The sequence below is a fragment of the Nomascus leucogenys genome, chromosome 7b (assembly GCF_006542625.1).
Source record: "Nomascus leucogenys isolate Asia chromosome 7b, Asia_NLE_v1, whole genome shotgun sequence".
Lineage (NCBI taxonomy): Eukaryota > Metazoa > Chordata > Mammalia > Primates > Hylobatidae > Nomascus > Nomascus leucogenys.
Genome location: NC_044387.1, coordinates 105,578,137 through 105,597,765, shown reverse-complemented (window position 1 = coordinate 105,597,765; position 19,629 = coordinate 105,578,137). Strand labels below are relative to the sequence as shown.

The window sequence follows — 19,629 nt, the reverse complement described above, 5'->3', positions numbered from 1 at the left end:
ACTTGTTTCTTATCAAGAAGTTGGCAGGTATGATATGTATATCATACGTATATAAACTGGCATAGGTTACATCCTGGGTCATTAGGGGAGTATCTTTCAGGGATTCAAATGGAATTTTTACCTTTTACTTGTTTGTTTTGTTTTCAGTATTCTTGGGGATTAGACAGGGGAAGGTATTTTATTACTGCATAATAATAGATGGTGAAACCCAAGAAAATTAAGTACTTGTCCACGCCCCACTATCAATAACACAAAGTCTGTACTCTGGATCTCCCCTAATGCCCCTGTGGCCTAAAAGGCTTGATAATACAACTGAGCCCCTGAAGTAGCTGCCGTCCTCTTTCCACTCCCCCATCCCGGCCCTGCCCATACTCCAAGGGTCAGCTCCCATCTCTCCTCCCTAATGCCTCACTTCAAGCACTAATTTGGCTGTTTCTGCTCACTAAAACTCGTGTATTTTACAGATTTATTTTGTCTCTGGAGAAGGCGGCCAACTTTTACTTCCCTGCAGAAGTAGTTAAGTGCACAGTGCTTTCTCTGAAAAGGCATTTGATAAATATTTGAACTGCCTGTAGAGCTTCAACCTCTTTGAGATATAAGTATCTTAAATATCATAGAGCGCTGTGATTCATTTTTATATTTTATTGCTTCGAATGCTCAAACTATGGGAAATCTTTGGTAAAAATAAAGACAATAAAATCTTCACAATAACCTTACACAAAGCATTGCCTAACAATGTTCTTCAATATACATGAAATAATATAAGAATCTTCACAGTCCTCAGTGAGGAAATTAACTGTACAATATTCATAGTTCATTTTAAAACAAAATATTTTCATAAATATTTAAAATACTTCCTAGGTTCTCACATATTAACATTTGTATTTCAATCGGTATGTTGATCTTTAAAGTATTCATATTAAATAAAAATCAATAGAAGTTTTTTTCTGTTGCCTACCACAGCATAAGTCCCGTCCTCCCTGATTCTACTAATTGCACATAAAACTAGAGGGAGGTAACTAAAATAAAAATCAGTATGGTTCTCAGTCAAGCCCTCTGTGGAAAAGAGGAAAATGCTTCATGTCTATTATTACACAGACATTTTTCTGGTGGTTTATTTGTGCAGTCTCAAACTTGGCCAGCTTTAAGTTGATCTAAATGAATTCTCAGCTCAGGACACAGTTCAATTAGCAGCAGTTCCATCAGCACCTGAACCAACAAAGATGGAAAAAAGTAGAAAAGTGTTTTTCTCCAAGGGTTTATTCAAAATAAATATCTGCGTCTAAGAGAAAAGTCTAATTTTAGGTCTGAAATTATCTCAGTAAACAAGTAACTCTCAAACAGTATTTAATATTGGTAACTATAATCAGAGAGATGACTGGGAAACAGTTGGCTTTGCTGAAATAAGAAAACCAACCAGTTATGCGACAATGTTATATCAAAAGTCAAGGGAGGATGGGCGAGGTGGCTCCTGCCCGTAATCCCAGCACTTTGGGAGGCTGAGGCAGACAGATCACCTGAGGTCAGGAGTTAGAGACCATCCCGGCCAATATGGTGAAACCCCATCTCTACTAAAAATACAAAAATTAGCTGGGCGTGGTGGTGCATGCCTGTAATCCCAGCTACTCGGGAGGCTGAGGCAGGAGAATCACTTGAACCCAGGAGGCAGAGGTTGCAGTAAGCTGAGATCGTGCCAGTGCACTCCAGCCTGGGGCACAAGAGCGAAACTCTGTCACACACACACACACACACACACACACACACACAAAGTCAAGGGAGATGACTAGTATGTGAGAATGAGAGTGCTGCAGCCACTGGGGTACATGTTTTTTCTAACCAAATGAAGAAACAGACACAAATGAAGCAGAAAACCCCCTGGGCTTTAATTTACTCACATATAACAGATGCTTGTTGGCTCTTGTTTCTTGCAGTGCATTGAATATTTTTATTATACCATGGCGGGCATTTTGCTGTCCAACAAGGCTCTGAAGCATATCTGAAAAATTAAATTTAGATTCTATGCTGCTATTGATAAAGTGCTCAATGCATAGCTTTGCAGTGAAAGGAATATAACATTATACACCTTCAGTCAATAAAGACATGGAGGCATGAGAAACATGAATGGTCAGTTCTCTCAAATGCTTCAGGAAAGAATTTCTCAACATGAGACACTTATACAAAATACAATTTTAATATTTTTCAACTACTAATTTTAATAATTAAAATGTTAATATTTTGCTAAAAATTAAGCTCTCAAAACACGATACTTTAGCAGGATTTCCAAAACACAAAGTTTATTATCTGTTCTAAAACATTTTTTAAGTTCTTAACATTCTCAGTATAACTTCTTAGCAAGTGACAAAAAATGGCTTAAAAGAGTATGATCCTTTTTTTTTTCATTGTAAAGAATGTTTCCTGCAAGACATAAATGAAGATCACCTCAATGGGGTTCACATTCCCTCAGATCTCTATGCTTTTCAGGCTAATAGCCCAGGCCTCACCTGGAATGTTTTCAAGCAGCTTTTGCTGTGCTCTCTGTTTTGTTTCCTGACTTTGCTCTTTGCTTCTGATTGTGGTCAGTGGTGCCAACTTCCCATTTGGCCAAAAAGCATCCCGGAAAGTATTGATGTAGTAAACCAACATTTGCTCACTGAAAATCCAGCTGACTGTGTCCCGGATTTGTCTTTTAAGAGAAAAAGATTTCTTGGATGAGGTTTTTAAAAATTGGGTACTCTATTCTCAAAAGGCACTTATCAATGCAAAGGTTAAGATACAGCCTGATCTAAGTGTTTGATGAATAAACTAGGAATTGGATTTTTTAAACTCTGGCTCTGAAAGTTATACATATTTTTAATTATTATTATTTTTTGAGATGGAGTCTTGCTTTGTCACACAGGCTGGAGTGCAGTGGTACGATCTCGGCTCACTGGAACCTCTGCCTCCCAGGTTCAAGTGATTCTCCTGCCTCAGCTTCCCGAGCAGTTGGGACTACAGGTGCGTGCCACCATGCCTGGCTGATTTTTGTATTTTTAGTAGAGATGGGGTTTCGCCATGTTGGCCAGGCTGGTCTTGAACTCCTGACCTCAGGTGATCCACCCGCCTCGGCCTCCCAAGGTGCTGGGATTAGAGGCGTGAGCCACCGTGCCTGGCCTGTTTTTTTATTTTGGTAATACTGCATGACCAGTTATTCCTGGAGCTAATTTTGTCATTGGCACTAACTTCTCCAAATGTTGGCTGTGTTCAGTCTATAAAGACAAGAACTGAGAGACTGATTTGTCTGCAGACTGCAACATTTCCATGAAGTGGTATAAGGTGAAAACACAAATCCATTTAAAGACTGTTGGAAGTGGTCTGGAAAACCTTCCTATAGTCCTGCAGGAGGAGCAGGCTTTCCATAGCTGTCTTTTCGTGTTGCTATGGCAGAGAGTGCTGGGCAGGACACTCGGATCCAGATAGAGCACTTCACATGCCCATGAGGCAAGGAAAAAGATAGTCCCTTTCAAAGATACACTGCTATGTGGCCAATTTCAAAATTCCCCAAGAATGAAGACTGGGTGGCAGCCATTTGACTTGCAGAGTTATGTATTTTATTTGGTTACCCAGGTCTTCCACACAACCCCATTTTTGTTAGTCATTAGACAAATTCTATATATATATAGAATCTCGGCTCACTGCAACCTCTGCCTCCCGGCTTCAAGCAATTCTCCTGCCTCAGCCTCCCAAGGAGCTGGGACTACAGGTGTGTGCCACCATGCCCAGCTAATTTTTTGTATTTTTAGTAGAGACGAGGTTTCACTGTGTCAGGATCCGTCCACCTCTGCCTCCCAAAGTGCTGGGATTACAGGTGTGAGCCACTGCGCCCGGCCAGTCACTGGTCACATTCTAACCAGTTACAGGTCCTCTGCTGTCAAGAGACAACTACACACAGTTCAAAGAGCCCAAGAGTAGTTGTGAGGTTGGGAGGAGAAAAGCCTCTCCATTGAAAAGGGGAAAAGAATCATCTTAGACTATTTGTGCCAGAAAGACCTCAAATTTGAAACTCAATTCATGAATAATATATTAAAAAGCCTTTTAAGAATCTGATTTCCAACCAGAATTTTAAATGGACAATATAAGCTTTTCAGAAATAATATCTGAAGTAATGTTTCAAGTCCAGTACTTTGCACATAGTAGTTGATCACTATTGAATATACATCTAAACCCTACTGTGAGTCAAACTACACTGTTATCTCCATCTATAACTGCATATCTCCTACACTCTTCTCTCTATTTCTTGGAACTGTGCAGTTCAAATCTAGACCATATAAAATAAGTTTATTGATTTAATGGAACTTGTGGTTTAAGAGAGAATCTGCTGACCTGCCTGCCTAGCTTCCTAAAATTTCAGTTTACAAGTTGAGATTAGGAAGTGACTCTTAATAAAGGTCATCATCTAAGTTATTTTCTACCAATTTAGATCTGACTTTCTATCAGCCGAAACCTGTCCGATGCTTTTGAAGCAATTCTAGCACGTGAAACTATAGTTACTACAAGGCAAGAGACACACTGTGCTGCTGCTTAATTTCGTGACGAGTCATCTGCTGAAGGCAAAAATAGCAAAGAAACATGTGTGCCTTGATCGCTACTTGATAAAAAGCCCACTGAAATGAACAGCCTGGAAATCCCCTACGTGTGCCTCTTCTCCGTCCCTGTGAAAATGACTGCCCGATGTATGCACCACTCACAACCTGCAGCTGGTCATTTTATAATTAAGAGCCAATATCATAAATAGGAGCAGGGAAAGTATGCATGACTTGCTGAAACTGAAAAGGAAAATAAATTAGCAAGTCCTGAGAAAAAGAAGGCCACTTTGGGAATTTCTTTTAATTACAGATGCACGCACCCACTATGCCCAGCTAATTTTTGTATTTTTAGTAGAGATGGGGTTTTGCCATGTTGGCCAGGCTGATCTCAAACTCCTGTCATCAAGTGATCCACCTGCTCCGGCCTCCCAAAGTGCTGGGATTACAGATGTGAGCCACCGCGCCTGGCTGTTTTTTGGGAATTTCTTTATCTAAGGCTTGTCAATACAAAAGAGGTTTGTTTGCCTTAGACTAAAACAAAAAATTAAACAGGCCATTTTTTCTGAGTAAAACAAAAGCCTATGATACTTAGGTCAACTAAATGAGCCTCTGATGGGCAACTAAAACTTTTTTTTTGTTGAGAAAGGGTCTTGCTCTTTCATTCCAGGCTGGAATGCAGTGGCTCATGGCAGCCTTGACCTCCTGGACTCAAGCAGTCCTCCCGCCTAAGCCTCCTGAGGAGCTGGAATCACAGGCACACGTGTACTACCATAGTTGGCTAATTTTTTTTTTTCTGTAGAGATGGACACCATGTTGCCCAGGCTGGTCTTGAACTTCTGGGCTGAAGCAATCTGCCTGCCTCGGCCTTCCAAAGTGCTGGGATTATAGGCATGAGCCACTGTGCCCAGCCAACTAAAACTCTTTTTTTAAAATCTTAAGTAGAAGTAAACTTTTGTTTCTGACCACAAGGAAAATATATTCATTGGCAAATCAGTAAAAAAATAGCAAATGTTCTTTACAGTGTTTCCTATTAAAATTTATATGCTTTATATGGTAAAACTATAATATTAACCTTGTACAAATGTCTGACCACTAAATCCTTCACTTGGGAAAATCTGATAATTTCATCTTAAAACTTATTTTGTTATATAAAAAAGTGATTTTTTTTAAATTTCTAGACGTTGACTCATAGTCCTATTCTGCAGGAAATCATAATGTTTATCTTGTGAAGAATTCTGGGTATAGAGTTACCATATAAAAGATCTTGATAACAGTATTTCCAAATTCCAGGCACAGAGGATGAAGCAGGCACCAGGCCAAGGGGCCAGGTTAGGTCAGCTAACGGGTCTCATGACTTCAGACAAGCAGTTGATCTCTTTGGTTCCACTTCTTCACCAACAAAATGAGGAGTGAGACTAATCTCTAAGACCCCCTTTCAGGCCTAAACCGATCTAAATACTTCTATTCACCTTCTATTGCCTACATGACTTTGCAGTTATGAAAAATTCCAATAATTTCTCAGAAACTAATAATAATTGACTATATTAATTGAGTTCTCGGTAACAAACCCAGGGCTTTCATAAATGAATGATCAAAATGTGGATCACTTTTTATGAGCAACATTAGAACACTCAGTGAAAGACTGGTATAAATATAAAATGCCTTTATGTATATGGATAATATAGTTTAGAAAAGACATATGGCTTATAGCAGTGCTAGATGACAGGGCCACACACACACCCCAGTGGATATGCAGATATTAACTAACAAGAAGAGTTAGCACTTCAGTGCTACACAACTCTAAACCTTAATACATGGTCTGTATTTTCCTCTAAGTAAACACCTGCCATGTCATGCTCATCCTACTTTCCTTCCGGCTTAGAGTCTAAACCTTAAACTGATTCTCATTATTTGACATAAAAACATTCTACCCAAGATACTCAATGTTGTCATGATCAAAGGAGAGCTTTACAGAGCACAACCTCCTGACCCTCGCCAGTCAGAACGTGGAAGTAGCTCAAGCTTTTCTTATCTAACCCGCCATATGCATTCTGTGGGAGAAATTCTTTTAGAAATCTACTCTCCTATCCAATCTTAGAATCATATCAGAAACAAAAAGTGAGAGAAAATAAAAGACTTTAAGTTAAATCACTGGCTGCTAGATCATAAGGTAATTTGACTGTCAAGGCAAAAGAGTAGGGCATGGATCCAAATATTAATTTCATACAACTCACTTGTTGATGGTTCTTCCAAAAGTGACCTGAACGAGGGCAATTAATGTTCTTCTCACCCATTTAAACACTAAAACAGAAACCAGAGGAAAACTTTTTATCACAGGGTATCACAATTTGGGATATCTTCATATCTGTACAAAGCATAAATCTTACTGCTTAAGATGATTTGAGTCCTGCCATCAAGTCAAGGCTATGACATCTGCAGAATTTGGGTTTAGGTTAGCAAACTTCTGCTGAGGAAAACTCTTCTGACTAGGCTTTCATTTTCTACTAAGCAACTGATGAGATGAAACCAGCGTTTTTACAGTGTTTCAATGCCTCCCAACAGCTGAGCTCGCAAGTGGAAAGAGTACTTCATCTGTCCCTGGGCTATTGACAACATGTCTATTTTCCACCACCACACAGTGTAATTCCTATTTCAGATTTCTGTCTGGCTTGCTGAACCCAATTTTGAACACACTGCTGAATGAGAAACATCTGCAGTCAAATATTTTGAAATATTAATGAACGGATGGGTCTAACTGTTCCCATTTGAAGCAGCCTGCAGATCACTGTGTACTTCATATATACTACGCATTTGGGAGAGGATAAGTGAACGGTGAAGAGGCAGGACCCTGAATGAGAAATGAATTTGGCCGTCTCCAGTGCCACCCCCATAGCAGCAGGGCATAAGTCACCTTCTCTGAACCCCAATTTCCTCATCTAGAAAGGATGGTATTAACATGTGCCTTTCTTTGCTCTGAAGGTCTTTCCCCATGTGTGAGAAAGACTGTGTGAAGGGTTCAACAGATCTAAACTTTTATTATTAACATAGAGACACATTTTTATAGGTATAGAAACTGAACATAAACCAACAGAAGGCAAAGAAATGCTATGAGGATACTTTAGGTCCACAAATTGGAACCTAAACCAAAATTTTCATTTATATATTCACTTCCATCTATTGAAGTGTTTGGCTACTGACATACAAGGAAATAGGAAATTCAGACTCGGTCATAATGGAGCCAAGAGTTCAAGGCTCTTGTACCCACTAAGAAAAGCTAACAATGGCAAATGCACAGACGTCTCTGTACAAGGGCAATCACACAAATAGAAATCATAGAAAACACAGACTTGGCACTAGACTTTAATATACTCTAAAGCCATTTCTAATTTTTTTAATGGATCAAAATATCCAGTTAAAGTAGTATGAATCCTTCATGTAAAGTCAAGTCTTGGAGTCAGAACCATACCTCAAAAATGTCTTAAACTTTTTGATGGAATTTGCTGGAATGCTGCCAAGCATGTAGATATGTTCATTTTAGGTTGGCATTGAGGCTGGGATGAGCATGTCTGTCAGTGATGATAACTTCACTTTGCCTTTCTAGGGCAGGAAAGAGGTGGCTCATACCTAGAGGGTCTGAGGACAAGTGCAACTCTAGGAAGAGTGCCTGATGACCAAGGGTTATTTTTAAAAAAAGAAGGGGGCAGGGGTACTACTGGTCCCTTTTTGTATACTAGAGCAGAAACCAAAACTCTTTTTGCTACACATTTTCTATCACTGATAGCCCCTTACTCTATTACTTTTCCCTCACCTTCCCCAATATCCCCCGATACACATATACACACACACACACACACACACACACACGAGCCCCATTACTCCAAAGCCTTGTTTGCTCAAAGCCACAGAGGCAGCTGCAGCAGCACTAGGATTCTGCTGACGACGAATAGATCACATCTCATTATAAATGAGGTTCTATTTATTCTCTCTGAAATGCCACTAGCAAAACCAAATATGCTCTGAGCAGGCAGAGATGGAGGAAGCGCATGCTGCAGGCATGGTTAGGAGCCCTGCTCCGGCTGGTACTGGCTCTGACACGCCTACCGTGTCTCTTAAGCTCTGTACCAATAGCAAGGCAAAAACAATGATGAAGCCTAGGACAGTGTCCTCATTCTTATCAACTCTATAGGAAACTTGGGAGACTCATGATTTAATGGGCCACATTTCACCAAAGAAGAGTCAGACTTTGGGTGGATTACTATTTGTCTATATTGAATCAAGTTAAACATCGCTGTATATGTCTTAAAGTGTCTCAAATATTAAAAGGCTATTAGGTTTTTTATCTGAAAGGATTTTTCATATGTGGATGACATTCCATCATATATATATTTCTTAAATAAGTTATCTTCCATTTCTAAAATTTATCTTAGTTCCAACTTTTCATTATTGTAATTATGCTAAAATATCCTTATGTGTAAATCTCTGCCTGCACTTTAGAATTTAATTTTGTCTATTGCTTAATGTGAATTACATTTTTGGACCCCTTAATCTGTAAATTCACTGATGGCAGAATCTGTATCTGATATGATTTTGTTTCCCTACAGATCTGTATCTAAAACATATGCTCTCAAAGTGTTTGATGACTGACATTATATATTCTCTTAGCTTTGGTTCAGAAGGAGAAAAAGGTCAATGAGCAAAGATAATTCATTCTGGCATTTAACATTTTTCTTGCCTATTCACTCATCAGTGCATACATCCAGGCATTTTATTGATCACCTACCATGGATCAGGCATTGTAGTAGATACTGAGGATTAAGACACAGAAGACAAATTCAAGTTGCACTTGAAACTTTTTCATCTGTTAACAATTCTTTAAATGACATGTTAAGGGATTTATAAATGAGAAGGGATCCACAGCCCCATTTCCTGTGTAAGACCAACTGGTAGCCTACTCCTTTGCCTCAAGGAAAAAGGTGCTGATGTGAACGGACAGAGTCCAAGACATCGACAGTGCACTATTTGGTTGGCTGGTACCATTACTGAGTCTTACTAACCCTTGCTCTTCTTATTTGCTTCCTCTTCGAGGTGGTCAGGTGTGCCCATGGGCACCTGCCATATCTCTAGCTGGTACTGAGGCTCCAGGTATGACAAAGTCTACTGGTGTCAAGATTTAGAGTGTTGGGAGCTGTGAACATGTGGATGGAGAGTAGTATTAAGTCCTATTCAACGCTCAACACTAAGCCATGGAGTCCAGTTTACCTTTCACCAAGGTGATGCTTTCGGGAAGAGGCACTTGTACAGCTCTTAAGGAAATGGAACTTTGATCCCCATTTTACAATGGTTTCTTCTACGTACATCTCTCCTTGAGGAGTCACTAGGGTAGGATTTCTCAACTCCAGCATTACTGTCACTTGGGGCAGGGTAACTCTGCCACAGGGCTGTCCTGGGCACTGTAGAATGTTTAGCAGCATCCCAGACTCTACCCGCTAGATGCCAGTAGCACCCCTCACTCCAAGTTATGACCATCACAAACATTTTCGGACATCACCATATGTCCCTCCTTCCATCCATGAAGAACTACTGCTCAAGAGGAAAAAAGGTAGCTGAAAAACAGGGTGGAGGCATTCCCACGTCCTTGGCCATGGAATTATCCTGACACCAAAACTCACCTTTAACAACAGGATTCTTCCTGTGCTATGCAAAATAGTTTTCTGCATAACTTTTAGTGATAAGGCAATGGAAGCTATGCCAAGTCACATAAAAAGCAATGTGAAGGATTCTAACCTTCTGTAGTCAGAGGAACATGGTACAGAGTAAATCAGGATGCTATGCTACGTTAGGACAGAGATGGTATCTGTCTTGGAGTTGTATATGTAGCATAGTATCTGGTTGGCTTTGTTTTTTTTTTGTTTTTTTTTTTTTTTTTTGAGACAGAGTCTCGCTGTTGCCCAGGCTGGAGTGCAGTGGTGCGATCTTGGCTCACTGCAAGCTCCACCTCCTGGGTTCAAGCGATTCTCCCATCTCAGCTTCCCGAGTAGCTGGGATTATAGGCATGCGTCACCACGCCCAGCTCATTTTTGTATTTTTAGTAGAAACGGGGTTTCACCATGTTGGCCAGGATGGTCTTGATCTGTTGACCTCAGGATCCACCTGCTTCAGCCTCCCAAAGTGCTAGGATTACAGGTGTGAGTCACCGCGCCCGGCCCTGGTTGGCTCTTAAAAGGCTATATTGAATGAATGGATGCATGAATATAAATACATGTCTGATGCATTTCAGCAATAAAGGGATATTAAATGCATGTGCATGTACGATTATGTATACCACTTAACTGGCAAATACCACTAAATAATAACAAAGAAGCTTACTTCCTCGAAGTTCAAAAATCTCCCCAATCAACATGAAACATGGTTCAGCCAAGGCGTCTTTCCTCCCATCCACATCATCACCATAATCTGACAGGTCACTGTCCTCCTCTGTCTCCTCCTGGGAACACAGCAAAGCCATAGGAAGCAGATAATACCAAGAAAATTGGTCGAGCTGTTCTCTCTCTTCAAGTGTAAATTCCAAACTATCTGCTCGTATTTTAGCCTTAATTCTTCAGTTTTCATGCAGAAACTATCCATTTTCAACACAGAGGACAGATTCAGAAAAGCTGGATTCTAGAGCCTTATTCAAGGCTTAAAATAAGCTAATTTTTTAAAAAATCTGTCGTTGTATTAATAATCCATGAATTAATAGACAATAAAATAGTTTTCTAGCCATTTTGAATTTCAAAACTAAGGCTTTTAACTTATTTTTTATTTTTCAGTTTTCACTCCTTTAAAACAGCAGGAAGTAAATAATTTTAAATTCACTTTTTTTTTTTTACAAACATGCATTTTAAAGTAATTTAGTTATTTTTAAAGCTGTGACTTAAGCTTTTACTCTGTCCTTCAGCTAGCCCCATTTCTTGATCTGTGCATCAGCAGGTTTCAGTTAAAAACTCATGATATACCAGGCACCAGGCTAATGCAAATGAGTGTGAGGGGGATCTAGACTTCCGTGGCCCACTGCCTTCTGGGGAGACTTGACAGACACACAGGTAGATGTTATGATAGGGCAGGACAAAGTGCTGTCCCAGAGGTGCAAACATTAGGTGCTGGAAGGCAGCTGAGGATGTGCACTGCAATGTCTGTGTAGAGGTAGGAGCTGAAGTGCAGGCCCAGGCAGGTCTCTGGGAGATACTTACATCAGGCGAGCAGAGGAAGGGACAGGGAAGTCATAGAGGCTGGAGGAGTTCCCTAAAAACTCACAGCATCACAGAAGTCCAGCAACAGCAAACGCCTCAAAGAGGCTAAGAAAGGTAAAGACTGAGAGGAAGCCACTGGCAGCTTCAGAGTCACTTCATAGAGTGACTGAGTCATATATCAACTCCAGGGGTTCAGGAATAAAATGGAGGTGAGACAGGTAAGCAGCCAAATACAGACGGACACATGAAGGAAAGAGGTGGGAGATGCTTGGGGGGCCATGGGTAGATGTGTGGACTGGAGCAGGTGTGGGTGTGCTCTGTGGGACGTGCTGACTTCCGCCCCAGCAGAGAATGCGAAGAGTAGCATGCTCCTTTTCACCGTCAGTTCCTCTGTCCAAACTCGAAGCCACCTCCGATGAAGAGGCAGTGGCATTTGGCAATGGACTGAGGGGAAGCCACATTTCAGAGGTGGTCCTGTGCAATTTGCTAGAGGGCCAGGCAAGACGCCTCTGTGCTATGCACAGGAGTGCACAGCCTACTCTGGAGAGAAGTCTGGGGTTCAGAAGATGAGATCGAAAGTTCTGCAGGCTCTATACTTTCCCTTATCCACATACCACTGCCAGATCATCCTGCTTCAGAATATCCCATGCTTCTTCATGCCTGAGAATACAGCCTAAACCCTCAGCCTGGCGTGAACCTCACCCCTCCCCACTTCTATGCTGTACCTAATCTTCCATTAGAGCACAGCACAAACCCTCCAGTCCAGGCCAACGACCTCCAGCCTGTTCCATAAACACAACCTCCTCTACGGAACCTTCGGCATGGACCCCCCAACCCCACCACCCAGCAACGATGGCTTGCATTTGGCCTCCCCCGACCTGGGGACTGGTGCCCCGTGTGTAGCAGGGCTCCTGCAGAACTTCCTACTCGCATTTCACTTACCAACTCTGAAGTGGTAAAACCACTCTGTCCTCCCCTGCAAGTCACTTGGAAGAATTAAGATACAGAAATAGAAGCAGGTGCCTCAAAATGTGACAGTGCTAATGACTGAAAATGGAGGGATTTGCTTCCCCCTATGAGGAGCATGAGCTTAGTATCTGCTGAAATACGCTACAAAAGTGGTTCACCCTTTAGACGGCTCACCTCCTGGTGGGAGAAGAAGTCACGAGGAAGTCTCTCCAAAAATGAGGATAATGAAAAAGAATTTTTTTTCCCCTGCACGTCAATAACCTTGAGGTAGTCAGGAGAAGGGCTCAAGAAGGCATAAAGTGCTTCACTCTGACACAGTCTTTCATCTGAAAGCAGATTCTGTGGAAGAAAGAGGATTAACTGCTCCAGTGCAGGTAACTATCTGTGTGGCTGGGAGCTACAAGTAAAGGCGAACGAGGTGGAGCTGTCACGAATTTACTTTTATCAGACTTCTGAACCAAAAACCACTTCCCTTTCCCCCTGAAACAAACTATGTAAGATCGATTCTTAATGATCTTAATGTCAAACAATCTTCTCCAGGTTAACTAGTAGTGCCCAAATCACTCTGCTCATGGGAGGTAACTATGCAGAAGGCAGAACTCACTCCACTTTGCACCGCTTGGTGCAACAGAAAATTCTTACTTTACAGCTCACAGATCCCAGGTGCTACCACTTTTGAAATACAACTTTCACTCATCTGTGTTTGACCAACTTAAATTTTTGCAAATTACACATGGATACCTCTAAATTGCCCTTTTATGGTTATATTCAGACGTTGTACATCAGCTGAAAAAAAAGAACTTTGAGTTATCACATGGTGGCACTACCTGCCAGGCAATAGTTTCATTTCCCGGGGCTGCCACTTTCCAGGCAGTGTGCATTTACATAATTATGTAACAATTTCTTTTCTTTTCTTTTGCTTTTGAGACGGAGTCTCACTCGGTCATCCAGGATATAGCGCAGTGGCTCCATCTCGCCTCACCGCAACTTCCGCCTCCTGGGTTCCAGCAATTCTCCTGCCTCAGCCTCCCAAGTAGCTGGGACTATAGGTGCACGCCATCATGACTGGCTAATTTTTGCATTTTTTAGTAGAGACGCGGTTTCACCATATTGGCCAGGCTGGTCTCGAGCTCCTGACCTCGTGATCTGCCTGCCTCAGCCTCCCAAAGTGCTGGGATTACAGGCGTGAGCCACCGCGCCTGGCCATATATAACAGTTTCTACTGGCCCTTAAACTGGAAAGTTCCCAAAGTTCTGTATGTACTTACCTGGCCTTAGGAGAGAGTAAAGAAGAACATAAATCGAGCTTGTCTATGTACAAGGAAGTGCTGTGGTAAGACAGCAGAATTAATAATGTGACCACAGAATATTTACACATCTAGTATTATAAGACGTTGGGCTTAGGAATATGTAAACCTATAGGAACTGTCAGCCACGTAGGGAGATGGAATACTCAGGAGCCAGCTATGCCTCTGATGACAGAGTGTAGGGGGAGGTGGAGGTTCAGGTCTAGTTCCGGAAGGGCTGGTCCATGATGGCAACATCCTATTTGTTTAGATGGCAAATGACCTGATGAACACTATGACCCTCCCTAGAAAAATCACCTCTGAGAGGGCCCAATACTGCCACACTGGGGACAAGGGGTCCACGGAGCACCATCAGCATTCACGTACCCTGCAGAAGACTGGCCTGGAGGTGGGCAGGCCCTGCCATCGCCATTGAGAAGGAGATTAAGGGGGATGGGCAGTGCCCCTACTGCCCTCCCTGTCCCTGAACCCTGCAGACAGTCTTTATTCTTTTTTCAGAATTAAATGGTCAGTTCAACCTGTATGTGAACTGCATAGGATCTACTGCATAGGATCAGGAGTAGTGAGATGTTCTCCCCCATCTTGATGTCCTTCATTCATCTACTCTCTAACATTTTACAAAATAGCAGGATATGATACTAATGGTTAAGTCCCAAATTTAATACAATCAGCATATTAATAGGGAAATCATTACAGATGTAAATCTTTGGCCTCAAATTATATTCAAATGAAGGAAAACAACTCGAAAAATTCAACAGCAAAACACACACACACACACACACACACACACACACAATAATCCCACTAAAAAGTGGGCAAAGGACTTGAATAGACACAAATGAAAACATAAAAATGGAAAACAGGTATATGAAAAAATGATCAACATCATGAATCAGGGAAGTATAAATCAAAGCCAGGAGATACCATCTCACGCCAGACAAAAGAAACGCGTTGGCAAGGGTATGAAAGGAAAGGGAACCCTTGTACACTGTTGGTGGGATTGTAAATTAGTACAGTCATTATGAAAAATGGCATGGAGGCTCCTCAAAAAATTAAAAATAGAGCTACCATAAGATCCAGCAATGTCACTACTGGATATATATCCAAAGGAAATGAAATCACTATGTCAAAGACATATCTGCATTCCCATATTTAAAGCAGCACTATTCACAATGAAGAGGCAAGACATGGAATCAACTTAGGCATCCAACAGACGACTGGATAGAGAAAACGTGGTATACATACATCAAGCTTGTCCAACCCACAGCCTGTGGGCTACATGCAGCCCAATGCAAATTTGTAAACTTTCTTAAAACATTGAGAATTTTTTGTGATTTTTAAGCTCATCAGCTATCGTTAGTTAGTGTTAGTGTATTTTATGTATGACCCAAGACAATCTTTCTTCTTCCAGTGTGGCCCAGGGAAACCAAAAGATTGAACACCCCTGATATACATGATGGAATATTATTCATAAAGAAGAATGAAATCCTGTCAATTGCAACAACATGAATGAACCTGGAGGACATAAGTTGAGTGAAACAAACCAGATACAGAAAGACAAATACTGCATGATCCCACTCATCTGTATAATCTGAAAAAAACTTGATATATTAGAAGTAGAGAGAGGTGGTTACCAGAGACTGGGGAGGAAAGGACGGGAGAGATTGGTCAATGGCTAGAAAGTTACAATTTAACAGGAGGAATAAGTTCTGCTGTTCTATTGCTCAGCAGGGGGACTATGGCTAACAGTAAGGTATTACGTATCAAAAAGGAGCTAGAAGAAAGGTTTTTGAATGTTCTTGCCAAAAAGAAATGGTAAATGTGGCTGGGCACGGTGGCGCACACCTGTAATCCCAGCACTCTGGGAGGCCGAGGCAGATTGGTCACCTGAGGTCAGGAGTTCGAGACGTGCCGTCCAACATGACGAAACCCCGTCTCTACTAAAGATACAAAAATTAGCCAGGCATGGTGGCATGAGCCTGTCTGTAATCCCAGCTACTTGGGGGGCTGAGGCAGGACAACTGCTTGAACCCAGGTGGCAGAGGTTGCAGTGAGCGGAGATTGCGCCACTGCACTCCGGCCTGGACAAGAGAGCAAGTCTGTCTCAAAAAAATAAAGAAATGATAAATGCATGAGGTGATGGATATGCTAACTACTGTGATTTGATCATAACATATACATGTATCAAAATGCCAAACTGTACCTCATAAATATGTACAAGTGCAATGTCAATTTAAAGAATTCTTTAAAGGATACAAATATGCAGAACATTTTTTTTTCAGTCTCAGAATTTCTAGCTTCTACTGCAGAGGCAAAACATGTTTTATGAGGCAAAGTTCCATGCCTCTGAGAACTTCAGGGCTTTAAGATCCAAGGTGTGATTAACAATTATACTCTGAATATAGATGGTGCAGCAAAGGAAAAAACAGTGGTTGTTATTGAGGACAGCACACCTTTGGCCTTATTATTTAAAAACAGACTGATAGAAAATAATAAAGTGTTTAAAGGAAATTAAGAAAATATCTTCAGGGCCTTGGAGTAGGCCAAGACTTCTTAATAGGTGCAAAAGGCATTAACCATAAAATAAAAAAAATGATAAAAGTGGGCTAAATTAAAATTGAGAACATCTGTTCATTAAAAGAAATCATTAAGGAAAATGCAATCCATAGAAAGGGGGACGATATTTGTAGCACATAAGATCTGACAAGGAACTCATATCCAGAACATGGACAAACCCATAATACATTATGGAAAGGATGAGCAGCAGCACAATAGAAAAGTGACACAACAAATGGCCGGGCGCAGTGGCTCACGCCTGTAGTCCCAGCACTTTGGGAGGTCGAGGTGGGCAGATCACCTGAGGTTGGGAGTTTGAGACCAACCTGACCAACATGGGGAAACCCCGTCTCTACTAAAAATACAAAAATTAGCCAGGTGTGGTGGCAGGCGCCTATAATCCCAGCTACTTGGGAGGCTGAGGCAGGATAATCACTTGAACCCGGGAGGCAGACGTTGTGGTGAGCCAAGATTGCACCACTGCACTCCAGCCTCGGCAACAAGAGCGAAACTCCGTCTCAAAAAAAAAAAAAAAAAAAAAAAAAAACCAAAACCCCCCAAACACAATGAGATACTATTACACCCAAAATGGCTAAGAAGAAAAAGGCAAAAAATAAGTGCTGATGAGGATGTGGAGCAATCAGAACGCTTACACACTGCTGGGGAGAGTATAAAACTGCTGTGACCATGAAGAAAAACGGAAAAATCCTAATCTCTGGGCATCAGCCGACAGATATTTGCCAAAAGACAAGTACTAGATGTTTATATAAGCACCCTTTGTAAAAGCCTCAGAGTGGAAAGCAGCCAAAGGCTCATCAACAATGGAATGAATTTGGAATGCAGTGTATTCACACAATGAAAGCCTCTCACAGCAACAAAAATGAATCATCTACAACTAAGATGACATGATGGACGAGTCCTATGAACATAATGAGTGAAAGAAGTCAGAAACGAAGGAATCCACAAAGTTCAAAGACAACTGTAACTAATCTATGGTGCTGGAAGTCGGGACAGCAGTTACCTTTGGAGGGGCTGCAGCGATGGGAGGAAGCTGGGGGCTACTGGTGATAATCAGTTTGTTGGACTGGGTGCTAGTTACACGGGTGTGTTCAGTTTGTGAAATGGAGACAGTTACACACTTACATGTATTTTTATATGTATATTTTACTTTAATTAAAAAAATCACCCGATATTTTTTTAGCATCTAGCATGGCTTGTGAGAACAAAAAGCAAACTACCAAGCTCTTAGAATGATGACAGTTTAACCCTAAATAACTAATTTTTTCTCTCATATCCCACATTTTTCACTTGCTTACCTGTAAAAACTTATTTAATTGATTCTTCGACTTTTCCATAAACTTTTGATCTATAGATTTGAAAGGCAGCTTGCTAAGAGAAGGCAACTGGACTTTTTTTAAAGAAGGGACGCACTGTGGGGGAAAAATGAAATGTTAGTATTTTGAAATTACATTTTAATCTTTAAAAAGATGTAGAATAATAATTAGAACAAAACAAATCTCCTCCTCCCGTACTTGTTCCTCTGAGGTGAAAACCTAACCATTTTAATCAGGCTCGAGGAACTGGGAGGAACGGAAACTTTGATGGAAAAAACTAAAGCGCATCCCCAAACCTACAGATCCCCGGGAGCTGGGAAGTCACAAGCCCAGGCTAGTACGAGGCATCTGCACACCACGCAGAGCGGCACATGATGTGACAAATGGAAACCTGGCTCACAGAAAGTTCTTCAACTAGAAGGTGTTGTGTTTATAACATCTCTGTAAAAAGCTAAAGTTAACAAAAGAAAACAATGGGAACAAAGAAAACTTGGACTGTAGCTCTATTACTGCATTTCTTTTCTTTTGTTTTTTCAGACAGGGTCTCACTCTGTCACCCAGGCTGAGTGCAGTGGCATGATCATGGCTCATGGCAGCCTTGATCTCCTGGGCTCAAGAGATTCTCCCACTTCAGCCTCCCAAGTAGCTGGGACTGCAGGCACGCACCACCATGCCTGGCTGATTTTTAAATTTTTTGTAGAGGCAAGGTCTATGTTGTCCAGGCCAGTCTCAAACTCCTGGATACAAGCGATCCTCCTGCCTTGGCCTCCAAAAGCGCTGGAATTACAGGCATGAGCCACCACTCCCAGCCTTATTACTGCCTCTCAGTGGCAAACTGTAGATTGTAACTATATTAACAAAATATATTCATAGTACAAAGAGAGCACCCTTCGTGGATTAAGTCCTTCCTTCTACCGGACACTGTGCTAGAAGCTTAGCATGTGTTATTTCATCCTTACAACAGCTCTGTGAAATTTTAGAGAAATGAAACAGGCAGTGAGAGTTGGAAGGGAAGACTAAAATCACTAAGTACCCAAAAAGGTGCTTCCTGTCACAGCTGCCGACAGGAAGGGTTCTCATAACAGGAAAACTCACACCGTAGGAAAGGGCGGGGTAAGAGAACAGCCACGCCATCAGTCCACAGACGAGGAAAGATGACAAAGAGGACGGGCATGGACTTTCATGTTTGTTTCTTTTAATGCTTCCATGTAATTGTTTTGATTGTCTAAGTAAATTTTACTTTCCAAAGACATTTCATTTCAAAATTTTCCCTCAACTCTTTTTCCTCCTGTTTTGATACTAAACTTTGGTTTCACAACAGTTTTTCCACAGAGAAAACAACACATTTTTCTGTAGTATCAATTTTACTCAACAACTTTGGGGAAAATTCATTGTTATACTGAGACAAATTTTTGCTTTCCACACTGCTAAGGTGACCAAAGGCCATCTGAGAAATGTAGCATGCATGACATTCAGTTTTGGCCACTATCCTTAAGAAGCAGTTGAAGAAATTATAGCATGTAGTGATGAAAACAGGTTAAAAAATCACTCTGGAGACAAGGTTAAAGAAAAGAGACACATTTCATTCACAGAAGAGGAGTCTGAGAGGTACCCATGAGGTTTCGTAAAGGAGCAGCGTGGCTTCAAACCGTGTTGTAAAACTTTGTTTTCTT

The 19,629-nt window shown here is 41.3% G+C and overlaps 1 protein-coding gene across 2 annotated transcripts in view; it reads right to left on the bottom strand.

The window, feature by feature from the left end:
• Positions 1-622: 622 nt before the first annotated feature.
• Positions 623-19,629, bottom strand: part of SNX25 (sorting nexin 25) — a 117,619-nt gene continuing 98,612 nt past the window's right edge. Inside the window, exons 12-18 of one of the 2 annotated variants that reach the window (XM_030816389.1) lie at positions 17,939-18,052; positions 12,935-13,099; positions 10,929-11,046; positions 6,797-6,863; positions 2,502-2,683; positions 1,896-1,996; positions 623-1,209 (exon numbers count right to left, since the gene is read on the bottom strand). In XM_030816389.1, the coding sequence (XP_030672249.1) occupies positions 1,129-1,209; positions 1,896-1,996; positions 2,502-2,683; positions 6,797-6,863; positions 10,929-11,046; positions 12,935-13,099; positions 17,939-18,052 (828 nt within the window). In that variant the 3' untranslated portion in view covers positions 623-1,128. The remainder of the gene's footprint in view (positions 1,210-1,895; positions 1,997-2,501; positions 2,684-6,796; positions 6,864-10,928; positions 11,047-12,934; positions 13,100-17,938; positions 18,053-19,629) is intronic. The other variant, XM_030816390.1, reaches the window with a different exon arrangement.